At 44.3% G+C, this 12,448-nt stretch overlaps 1 protein-coding gene across 2 annotated transcripts in view; it reads right to left on the reverse strand.

Annotated features, from left to right (window-relative positions):
• Positions 1-12,448, reverse strand: part of clocka (clock circadian regulator a) — a 140,372-nt gene that overhangs the window by 105,513 nt on the left and 22,411 nt on the right. For both annotated transcript variants that reach the window (XR_007248000.1, XM_048535276.2), the window contains exons 2-3: positions 9,827-9,920; positions 8,393-8,449 (exon numbers count right to left, since the gene is read on the reverse strand). Coding sequence is in view for 1 of the 2 variants with exons in the window: in XM_048535276.2 (XP_048391233.2) it covers positions 8,393-8,449; positions 9,827-9,849 (80 nt within the window). In the remaining variant the exon portion in view is untranslated. The remainder of the gene's footprint in view (positions 1-8,392; positions 8,450-9,826; positions 9,921-12,448) is intronic.

Genomic DNA, 12,448 nt, shown 5'->3' on the forward strand with positions numbered 1-12,448 from the left:
ATGCACACGATAACATCAAGCTGGTTATTTAGTCTTGAAAACAAAAACTGAAAGAACTGCAGATGCCATAAATCAGAACCAAAAACAGGAATTGCTGGAAATACTCAGCAGGTCTAGCAGTATCTGTGGATAGAAATCAGAGTTAACGTTTCAGTAGTGACCGTTCCTCAGATCTGATGGTAGCTAAGAAAGTGTTGATTTACATGCAGAAAATTTGGTGGGGGGGGGTAGTAGTAGTAAAGAATAAATGATAGGTGGGATAGAACAAAATTGAGAGAAGAACAATTGGACAGATAAAAGGAGTGAATAAAGGAGTGTGAATAGCCAATGGGAACTGGCGTCGTGTAATAGTAGACTATATGATAATAAGGTTTGATGTGTTGAGACTGGGCTAAGGGCGTGGGAGAGTTCAAGCCTTAAAGCTGTTGAACTCAACATGGAGTCCAGAAGGCTGCAGGGTCCCCAAATGAAAATGATACACTGTTCTTCCAGCTTACACTGAGCCTCACTCGAGCACTGCAACTAGCCTCAGACACAAATGTCGTCCAGGGAACAGTAGGTTTCTTGGGAGTGGCAGGCAACTGGAAGCTCAGGGCATTTTCTGCTGACAGAAAGTAGTTGTTCTGAAAAGCTGTCACCCAGTCTACACTTTACTTCCCCAATGTGGAGGAAACCACATTGTGAGCAGCAAATGCAGAAGATTAGATTGGGTGAAATGCAGTTAAAGCCCTGCTTGACTTGGAATGTATGTTTGGACCCTTAGATACTGGGGAGGGAGGAAGTACACAGAGATGTCAGCTCTTCTGCAGTTACAAGGGAAGGTGCAGTGGTCTCTGGAGGGGTGTTGGGAGCGAAGGAAGACTGGCCCAGGGTGTCCTATAGGGAATGATCCCTGCGGAAGGCAGACAAGAGATGAGTGAGGAATGTGTGCCGAGTGGTGGCTTCTTGCTGGAGGTGGTGGAAATTGCAGCTAACGATCCTCTGGATATGGATGCTGGAGAGATGCTAGGTAAGAACAAGAGGAACCCTACAGCTGTTGTAGCAGGGAAGAGAAGGGGTGAGGGCCAAAGTACAGGAGATGGGTCAGACCTGGTGTCACCTTCTCAGTTGTTCACTGAGGACTATCAAAGTGAAATTGAGGTAAACAATTTAACTTCCTTCCCTTCTTACCCATTCCAACCTATTCTCCCAAGAACTGATTGCATTCTGTGCTCTGAGATCCAACCACGATTTTGCACTTTAGCCTGACCTTTACACTGCAGAGGCTAAGCACCAGCTCTCAGATACCTCCTCCTAGCTCTGCCAAGGCCATGACCCCACCTTGGGGCAAAAGGCCATTGTGTCAGCCATGGTCACTGACTTCATTTCATCTGGAGATCTCACCCCCCCACTGCTTCCAAGCTGATAAGCCCCCAACCTCACACAACTCTATTCTATCTCCTTCTCAAAATTCATAAACAGGACCACCCAGGCAGACTCACTGTTTCTGCCCCACAGCACTGACTTCTTCCCACCTAGACTGGGACTTTTCTCCCTGGTCCAATCTCTGTCAAATTACATTGTAATTTCTCTGCTGCATTACATCAATTTCAGAATTTCCAGATGCGGGCTCCATCTGCCTTCTCTTTCCCACGGACATCAAGTTCCCTTAAATGGCCATCCCCCAGCAGGTTGTTCTCAGGTGTCTCCATTTCTTTCTGGAACAAAGGCCTGAACTGTCCTCACCCACCACCCTCCTCTGCCTGGCTGAGCTCATCCTCACCCTCTTTTGACTCGTCTCATTTTCTCCAGGTCAGAGGGGTGGTCATGGGTATGCACATGGGCTCTAGTTATGCCTGTCTCTTCAGTGGGTACATGGAACATTCCTGGTTCCAATCCTATTCTGGACCCCACCCACAACTCTTACACCATTTTCTTGATGAAATCATTAGTGCAGCTTCCCTCTCTCATCCAGAATTGGATATGTTTATCAATTTTGTTTCCAATTTCCACTCCACCTTCACTTTCACCTGGTCCATCTGACTCTTCTCCTCACTTCCTCAACATCTCTCTTCCCATTTCAGGGGATAGGTTGGCTACCAATATCCACTATAAACCCACCAATTCCTACAGTTACCTTGACTATACATCCTCACACACGACTTCCTGTAAAGACTCAGAGTTCCTTCATCTCCATCACATCTGTTCCAATGACACCAACTTCAACAAGGGAGCTTCCAAAATGTCCACCTTCTTCCTCAACTGAGGATTCTCCAGCACTGTTGTTGACAGTGGCCTCAGCATGGTCCAACCCACCTCCCATACTTTGGCTCTCATTGCCTCTCTTCCCTCAGGCATCAGTGGCAGGGTTCTCTTTGTCCTTACCTATCATTACACCAACAGCCACTTACAAAAGATCATTAGCCGCTACTTCCACCACCTCCAGCAAGACGCCACCACCAGATACACATTCCCCTCCTCTCTCGTCTGCCTTTCAGTGACCATTCCCTCCAGCATACCCTGGGCTAGTCTTCCTTCACTCCCAACACCCCTCCACAGCCCACTGCATCTTTCCCTGCAACTACAGAAACTAGAACACCCTGTCCATTTACTTAATCCGTCCCCAATATCTAAGGGCCCAAACATACATTCCAGGTGAAGCATTTCACATAATCTAGTCTACTGCATTCACTGCTCACATCTCTACGTGGGGAAATGAAGTATAGACTGGGTGACCGTGGGAATACTGCGGCGAATAACTAATTTCTTGACTCCTCAACGCCTGAACACCATCGACAAGGCACAAGTCAGGAGCATGATGGAATATTTCCCACTTGCCTGGATGAGGACAATCCCAATAACACTCAAGAATCTTGACACCATCTAGGACAAATCAGCCCATTTGATTGGCACTACATTAACAGACATTCATTCTCTACCACCGACACTCCGTAGCAGCAGTGCTTACTATCTACAAGATGCACTGCAGAAATTCAAAAGATCCTCAGACAGTACCTTCGAAACCCATGCCCACTTCCATCTAGAAGGACAAGGGCAGTAGATATATGGGAACACCATCACCTCCAAGTTCCCCTCCAAGTCACTCACCATCCTGACTTGGAAATATATCGCCATTCCTTCACCGTCACTGGGTCAAAATCCTGGAATTTCCTCCCAAATAGCATTGTGGGTCAACCAACAGCAAGACGACTGCAGCAGTTCAAGAAGGCAGTTCACCATCACCTTCTCAAGGGCACCTAGGGATGGTCAAGAAATGCTTGCCAGCCAGTGTCGCCCACATCCCACAAAATGAATAGAATAAAAAAACTCCACCTCAAGATTGCTTGCAAGCATGACATGAAGGCCTTATAACATCAATTGTCTGTCCAAGGAATCACGAGCTGATCAGAGAATTTGCAACACCTTGCAAGAGCCATAATACACCAACATTACAGCCAGTGGTTAGAAAAGCAGATGCCAACATTGAAAAAGAATAACAGACAATATCAGTTGGCAGCTTCATGTTTGCTCGTTGTGCCAGCATCTTCCTGTGAAGGATTGGCCTTTAGAAGCAAAGATTAAATCAAAGTTCAAAAGCATTCAAGAATCTACATCAGAGCCAACAGTCTTTCAAACCAGCACATTCCTGTGAAGATGAAGGATGGGACCAAAATTTCTAGCAACCCAAGATTTGAGTAATGTACAGAATTGGATAAGGAGATAAAGAGAAGTTTATGGCAGAGACAAAGGGTTCAAAACACCAACAGCTCTTGAAGTGCAGGGTTACTTAAAAACAAAATTAGAAAAGTAAAGAAAAGTCTTGAGAAAACAGTGATGGCAAAATAAAGGAAAATTCAAAGGCATTTTATAAACAAATTAGCGGCAAGAGAATAATCAGAAACCTCAGGATAAACTGAGTTAAGCCAGAAGATTTTAATAGAATGTTACATATATTTTTATGATACAAAGTGTAGAAATCAGGGAAGGTGTCTGTGATATACTTGAACAATTTACAATTGATAGGCAGAAGGAATTAGCAGCTTTTAGTAGGCTTAAAATTGGACAAATCCACAGGCCCAAATACAGTGGACCCGAGGTTCATGTTCGAAGCAAGGGAGGTGTCTGCAGAGCCTCTGAAATTAAATTTCAAATCCTTCCTGGACACAGGAGGAAAGACAGAGGACTGGAGAACAGCTAATGTGGGACCATAATTAAGAAAGGTGGCCACAGAACAATACACCAGTGGGTCAAATGTCAGTGATAGAACTTTTTCCAATCATTTCCCCGAGGGAAAGAAATAATCTTCACTTTGAGAGTTAAGGATTAATCTAGTGCAGTCAGCATGGCTTTGTCTGGGTGAGATTATTCTGCATATGTTTGATTGATGCTTTTGAGGAGGCGACTATATGTCGGGCTGAGGGTAGTGCAGTAGGTATGGTCTACATGGATTTCGGTAAAACATTTCACAAGATCAAGCACAGGAGACTGGTCAAGAGGTAGCAGCTTGCGACTTGGATAAACTGAATCCAGAATTGGCTTATTGGCAGGAAGGAGGGGTACTTATCAAAAGGTTGATTTTTGACTGGCATGCTAAATGTTCTGTGTTGAGTCCTCTGCTTCAGTTCTATACATCTATGATCTAAACATGAATGTAGGAAGATTGATCAGTAAATTCATACATTACATGAAAAGTAGTAGTGTGGTAAACAGTGAGGAGGAAAGCCTTAGGCTGCAGAATGATGTAGGTGGCTGGTCAGATGAGCTGAATGGTGGAAAATGAAATATAATCCACAAATGGGGTGAGGCAATACATGTTTGGGAGGAATAAAAAGACAAATGGGCTGACCTTAGGAAGTACGGAGAAACAGTGATTTTTTGGAATGCATGTCCACAGATTCCTGAACACAGACAAATGGAAAAAGGTAGTTAAGGCTGCATGAGACCTGCACCTTTATTTATCAAGGAATTGACTACAAGAGCAAGGAAGTTTTGATAGTTCTGTACAGGATGTCAATTAGACCACAGCTAGAGTATGTGTAGTAGTTCTGGTAGCCACATTATAGAAAGGATACGATTACACTAGAGGGGATGAAGGAAAGGTTCAGCAGTATATTGCCTACGCTAGAGTATTTCAGCTATGAAGCGAGACTACATAGCTACAGTTGTTTCTCTGAGAGCAGAGAAGGCAGAGGGAGTCCTAACTGGTGTCAAATTATGAGGGACAATAATATGATAAATAGGAAGAACCTTTTCCTCCTAACAGGGAAATCAATAACCAGGAAAATTGATTTAAGATAAAGGGCAGGAGGTGTACAAGGAATTGAAGACATAACTTTTTTGACGCCCACCTAGAGGGTGGCGGATATGCGAAATTCACTGTCTAGAAGAGGGGTAGGAAATGGAGGTGTGGCATGAGGTGGGAGGAGAGGATAGGTGAGAGGAAGAACAGGTTAGGGAGGCGGGGACGAGCTGGGCTGGTTTTGGGATGCAGTGAGGGGAGGGGAGATTTTGAAGCTTGTGAAATCCACATTGATACCATTGGGCTGCAGGGTTCCCAAGCAGCATATGAGTTGGTGTTCCCGCAACCTTCGGGTGGCATCATTTTGTCACTGCAGTAGGGCCATGATGGACATGTTGTGTGAGGAGTGGGAGGGGGAGTTAAAATGGTTCGCAACTAGGAGGTGCAGTTGTTTATTGCAAACCAAGCGGAGATGTTCTGCAAAGCGGTCCCCAAGCCTCCGCTTGGTTTCCCCAATGTAGAGGATGCCACACCGGGTACAGTGGATACAGTATAACACATTGGCAGATGTGCAGGTGAACATCTGGTTAACATGGAAAGTCATCTTGGGACCTGGGATGGGGGTGAGGGAGGAGGTGTGGAGGCAAGTGTAGCACTTCCTGTGGTTGCAGGGGAAGGTGCCGGGTGTGGTGGGGTTGGAGGGGAGTGTGCAGCAGACAAGGGAGTCCCGGAGAGTGTGGTCTCTGCAGAAGGCAGACAAGGGTGGGGATGGAAAACTGTCTTGGGTGGTAGGGTCAGATTGTAGATGGCGGAAGTGTCGGTGGATGATGCGTTGTATCCGGAGGTTGGTGGGGTGGTATGTGAGGATGAGGGGTATTCTCTTAGGGCAGTTATTGTGGGGGCAGGGTGTGAGGGATGTGAACAGGCAACCCTCCGCTCCAACCCCAACCTCACCATCAAACCCGCAGACAAGGGAGGCGCATTGGTAGTATGGCGCACTGACCTCTACGTCGCCGAGGCCAAACGCCAACTCTCCGACACCTCCTCCTACTGCCCCCTTGATCATGACCCCACTCCCGAGCACCAAACTATCATCTCCAACACCATCCATGACCTCATCACCTCAGGGGACCTCCCACCCACAGCCTCCAACCTCATTGTTCCCCAATCCCTCACTGCCCGTTTCTATCTCCTTCCCAAAATCCACAAACCCGCCTGCCCTGGCCGACCCATTGTCTCCGCCTGCTCCTGCGCCACTGAACACATCTCCACCTATCTGGACTCCACTTTCTCCCCCTTAGTCCAGGAACTCCCCACCTACGTCCGTGACACCACCCATGCCCTCCACCTCCTCCAGAACTTCCAATTCCCTGGCCTCCAACACCTCATTTTCACCATGGACATCTAGTCCCTATATACCTGCATTCCTCATGCAGATGGCCTTAAGGCCCTCCACTTCTTCCTGTCCCGCAGGCCCAACCAGTCCCTGGAACTGTCCCTCCTCCGCACATAGACTGGTCCCAAACCCCACCTCTTCCTCAGTTACACTGATGACTGTATCGGCGCTGCCTCTTGCTCCCCAGAGGAGCTCGAACAGTTCATCCACTTCACCAACACCTTCCACCCCAACCTCAAGTTCACCTGGGCCATCTCCAACACATCCTCACCTACCTGGGCGCCTCTGTCTCCATCTCAGGCAACCAGCTAGAAACTGATGTCCATTTCAAGCCCACCGACTCCCACAGCTACCTCGGATACACCTCCTCCCACCCACCTCCCTGCAAAAATTCCATCTCCTATTCCCAATTCCTTTGCCTCCGCCACATCTGTTCCCAGGAGGCATTCCACTCCCGCACATCCCAGATGGCCACGTTCTTCAAGGATCGCAACTCCACCCCGCCCCCGCCCATGCTTGACTGTGCCTCCCACATTTCCCACAAAACATCCCTCACACCACACCCCCGGAAAAAGCACCCTAAGAGAATCCCCCTCGTCCTCACATACCACCCCACCAACCTCCAGATACAACGTATCATCCTCCGACACATCCGCCATCTACAATCCGACCCCACCATCCAAGACATTTTTCCATCCCCACCCTTGTCTGCCTTCCGGAGAGACCACTCCTTCCGGGACTCCCTTGTCCGGTCCACACTCCCCTCCAACCCCAGCACCTTCCCGTGCAACCGCAGGAAGTGCTACACTTTCCAACACCTCCTCCCTCACCCCCATCACAGGTCCCAAGGTTACTTTCCATATTAAGCAGATGTTCACCTGCACATCTGCCAATGTAATGTAGTATACTGTATCCGGTGTGACTTCCTCTACATTGGGGAAACCAAGCGGAGGCTTGGGGACCGCTTTGCAGAACACCTCCGCTTGGTTCGCAACGAACAACTGCACCTCCCAGTCGCGAACCATTTTACTTCCCCCTCCCATTCCTCATAAGACATGTCCATCATGGCCCTACTGCAGTGCCACAATGATGCCACCCGAAGTTTGCAGGAACAGCAACTCATATTCCGCTTGGGAATCCTGCAGCCCAATGGTATCAATGCGGACTTCACAAGCTTCAAAATCTCCCCCTCCCCCACTGCATCCCAAAATCAGCCCAGCTCGTCCCCTCCCCCCACTGCATCCTCAAACCAGCCCAGCTTGTCCCCTCCTCCCTAACCTGTTCTTCCTCTCACCCATCCCCTCCTCACACTTCAAGCTGTACCTCCGTTTCCTACCTACCATCTCATCCCACCTCCTCGACCTGTCCGTCTTCCCTGGACTAACCTATCCCCTCCCCACCTCCACACTCCTCTCCACCTATCTTCTCCTCTATCCATCTTTGGTCCATCTCCCCGTCTCTCCCTATTTATTTCAGAACCCTCTCCCATCCCCCTTTTCTGATGAAGGCTGTAGGCCCGAAATGTCAGCTTTTGCGCTCCTGAGATGCAGCTTGGCCTGCTGTGTTCATCCAGCTTCGCACTTTGTTATCTTGGATTCTCCAGCAACTGCAGTTCCCATTATCTCTGATCACAAATTTAACTGTTACATTGTTTTCTGTGCTGAAATTCTGGCTGAAATGATCATATTTGTTTTAAAACACCTGAAAATTTTTCAGAAAATATTTAATAATGCATCATTCCCTAGCTATATTTTCCAAACTTGATTCTGTGGACTCACCTTTTTGCTTTGTCCTGGTCATCTTCATCCATTACCCCAAAAATGCTACTGTCATCTCTGATAACACAAGAGTAAAAAAAAAAATTACGTCCTCTTAAAATCATTTCCAAACAAAAACTGGATTTGTAAAAAGATCTTACGAAAAATTTTACTACGAAACTAAAGGCTTGAATACTCTGAACTGAAAATGATTTCTGATGAAACACTTACACATGTTTCCATCTCCATAGGTGCTGCCTGACCTGGTATTTCTAATATTGATTGTTTTCATTTTAGATTTCCAGCATCAATAGTATTTTCATTTTGAATTAGCTTCTTCTGGAACCAATTATTACAGTAGCACATATGTACACAGACACAAGGGTCATATAAATAAAACTGCATTTCCTCCTCATTTCAGTCTGTACTCAACAACTAAAAAGGAACAGATGATCATATTCTTCCAAAATTAACAATTAAACAAATGGAAAGTATGACATTGTCCGCTTTGTTTAAAACAACACCTGATGAACAAGAATCATTTATAATGACAGATAACATAGCAGGCAGCAGGCAAGTTTAGTGATCGGCAATTTCATGGGAACAGGATTGTGGAAAGGTGGTGAGTTGCAAGCGCAAGTATTGTAAAATATTGTCTCAAGCATTGTAAGGGTGTGAAAGGAAATAGTAGAGAAACTACAGCACGGTGAAAGCTCATAGCCAGTGGTAAGAAGTTCAGCTAGGTTGACTGCTGAAATTCAGGAATGTGAGAGAGTCATCTGATTAAAGGGTCTCAGTCTTAATGGGAAATAAATTCATAAGCTTCCTATATTTGCATTTGAAGGTGAGGGTGAAAGGAGCAGAAAAGGAAGAGTAACTGACCTCTTGACTCCCCAAAGCCTGTTCACCATTTCACAAGGCACATATCTTCATGTACCTGCTGAGTGCATTCCAACACTCATGAAGCTCATTGTTACCCAGACTTCAGGGAACTGACTACCTACCTTAAACATTCACTTCCTCTATCACAGATGCAAAGTGGCATCAGTTTTTACCATCTATATGGGCCATTGCAGGAACTCACCAAGGCTCCTTCATTAGAACGTCCTACATCTACAACCTCTACCGCTTAGAAAGGCAGAGGCAGCAGATGGATAGGAACAACACCATCTAGAAGTTCCTCTCCAATCCATACAAAAGGAATAGTTGAGTCACGTGGCCTTTAATGGGGAATCCAGATAGGCATGAGGAAAAGTGAATAGAAGGCTGTGTTAATAAAGTTACATGAGGGAATTGGGAGGAGATTTGACTCAAGCAAAATGCTATCATAGGCTAGTCAGGTCAAACGGTCAATTTTCTCCAGAGTACGGTCTAGGGTGCAGAATATATTCTTTATTGGTTAATTTTAACTTAGTGATAAACAAAATAACTTAAAGCAAAATATAAACTTCTCACTTGTCAGCACAGCTTAAGTTCATTTTGTTCCCTTCTTACAGTAGCTTCGGCTGGCAGAGATACTTCATCTTATGATAGATATTTTGTCAATTACCTACAAAAAGGGAAAAAAAAATGATGAACAATGCATCTTGGAACTTAGAAAGATTGAAACTTAAAATCATAGTATACATATTAATTGTTTCATGAAATTAAAAAATGTGCACCATATTTAAGCCAAATTATGTCCCAAAAGTAACCATTCTACCTCTAAAGATGGTTATGGCATCTGCTAGAACATTCAATCAGTAGTAATAGGTCTAACAATTCTCCACTACCTTATGGGCCAGAGTTTGGAAGATTTCACATTATGCAGTAACAATAATTGGATCATTTCCGGTCCTACTTGAGCTTTACTGTAAAATGATCCAAGAGCTTCTCACTAAATTCATCTTCCAGTTTTTCTATTGTTATTTTATGAGCAAAATCTCGCTTTCCCAGTGACTAAAGTTCACATGCTCTCTAGGAACAAATAACATTATGTTTTTCTTATTCTGCTATTACTGCTGCAATATCAGAGCTAAAATCAGATGGCTGTAATACTGTATTATGAATTGAGGAGGCAGATAAGATACAGCATAAAGGAGGTTTGAGTTTATTCAAGTCTAGGACTCCAAACCCCACAGGAACCCTGTATCTCTTTTGTTGTTTATTAGTGAAGATTTTGCACAACTGTTTCTTCAGGTTAATTCCCCACCATAGATTTAAGACCAATGAGAGATTTTAGAAGATAAAATATTTTACATAAATGTGTTTAGAGTTTTGAATTTGCTGCCACAAATCATTATTTAAGAATGCTGTCTCAAAAGATGTAAAGATTTCAAAACTTTAAAAAGACTATTAAATTGTGAAAAATGCATTTAGACAGCTGATGTAAATAAAACATGTTGCAGGTTTAATAGATGAAATGGCCTGCTGGGGATTAGGCAGTCATTAGTGGTAGAGTAAATGCTTTCGCAATGCTGATCAGTCATTCATGATAATCTTACATGCAAACTAATTCCCCTTGTGTCAGCAGCAGGCATGAATGTCCACTTGGAGCCTTGGACATCAAACCATGTTTTAGAATAGTCAAGTGCTTGCAAGTAATCCTCAAATGTTGATCCAAACAGCAAACCACAAATTAGTTTAGAAACAATTAAATAAAAATAGTACCCTATTTGAACCTCCTTCATCTTTATATGATGATGTTTTCCAGCTTTCATTTCGTTTATCTCATTTTTAGTTCCTCAAAAGGGACTGGGCTGCTTTGCTGATCCGTTTACTATTAAAGTGTCATAGTATAGAATGAGGCCATTAGGCTCATGATATCCATACTGGCTCTTTGCAGTAGTAAGTCTCCTAAGCCAAGCTCATTCGTTTTTTTCCAGACCCTTGCATGTTTTTTCTCCTTCAGCTAGTAATCCAACATTGTTTTGAAGGCATCAATTAGGTCAAAAAGATATTTGAATTAAATTTGTTAAGAAGTGTATATCAGTCCACCTTATTTCAGTCCACCAACCTTTAGCCTGCCATTTAAATTATTACAAGATAACCTCGACTACATATCACACATTCCTGATTTGTGGAATGAAAGGCTAACCCATGTGATATTCATAAGGGAATGAAACAGAAAATGCTTAAGTAACTCCAGGGTCTCAGTGTATTGTTGGGAAAAGGAATGTGTCATCTTCACTCGTACATGCCTGGGTTTTAAAAGTATTCCCACGACTGTGGTATCTTCAATACAACGATGTAGTTCAGATTCCAAAGTGTAAAGGTTAATGCTCTTTTGCTGGGAAATTTTACATCATCTTTTCTACTCCTACCAGACACACAGCAGTAACTTAAGTCAAAACATAGTCTCAAATGCATCTAAGGAGCAAATCTCATACTTTGTTAATCAATAGTCACTATTTCACTTTTTGATACCATGACACCGCAACTGGAGAATGGAATATAGTCCTTTCAGGAAGAAGGATGTGAGCGTGTAAAAGTAACTGCTGGATAGATTCTGAGAGAATCGGAATCTATTCTCTTACATATAGATGCCTTTATTTTGTTCCAGAAGGAGCAGGATATGGGCCATCCAGGGGACTGGCATTTTGATGTGCAGTTAAAACACCATTTCCGTAGTTAGTTTTATTTTACAGGTATTTAAATCTTGGAGATTATAATGAATAGCACATTTTTGTTTTCTTTAAAATTCATTCACAGGATGTGGCTGTCTCTGGCTCAGCCAGCATTTATTGCCCATCCCTAAGTGCCCAGAGGGCAGTTAAGTGTCAAACACATTTCAGTGGGTCTGGACTCACACGTATACCAGACAAGGATGACAGATTTCCTTCCCTAAAAGGACATCAGTGAACCAGATGGGTTTTTCCCCAACATTCAACAATGGCTTCACAGTCCTAATTAGACCTTTAATTCCAAATTCTTTATTGAATTCAAATTCCACCATTTCCTGTGGAAGGATTTGAACATGGGTCCTCAGAACATTACCTGAGTTTCTGGGTAAATAGTCCAGTGATAATACCACTAGGCCATTGCCACCTCTATAGGTCTCGTTCAGAGTCATACAACATGGAAACAGACCCTTCAGTC

The sequence above is a fragment of the Stegostoma tigrinum genome, chromosome 1 (assembly GCF_030684315.1).
Source record: "Stegostoma tigrinum isolate sSteTig4 chromosome 1, sSteTig4.hap1, whole genome shotgun sequence".
NCBI lineage: Eukaryota > Metazoa > Chordata > Chondrichthyes > Orectolobiformes > Stegostomatidae > Stegostoma > Stegostoma tigrinum.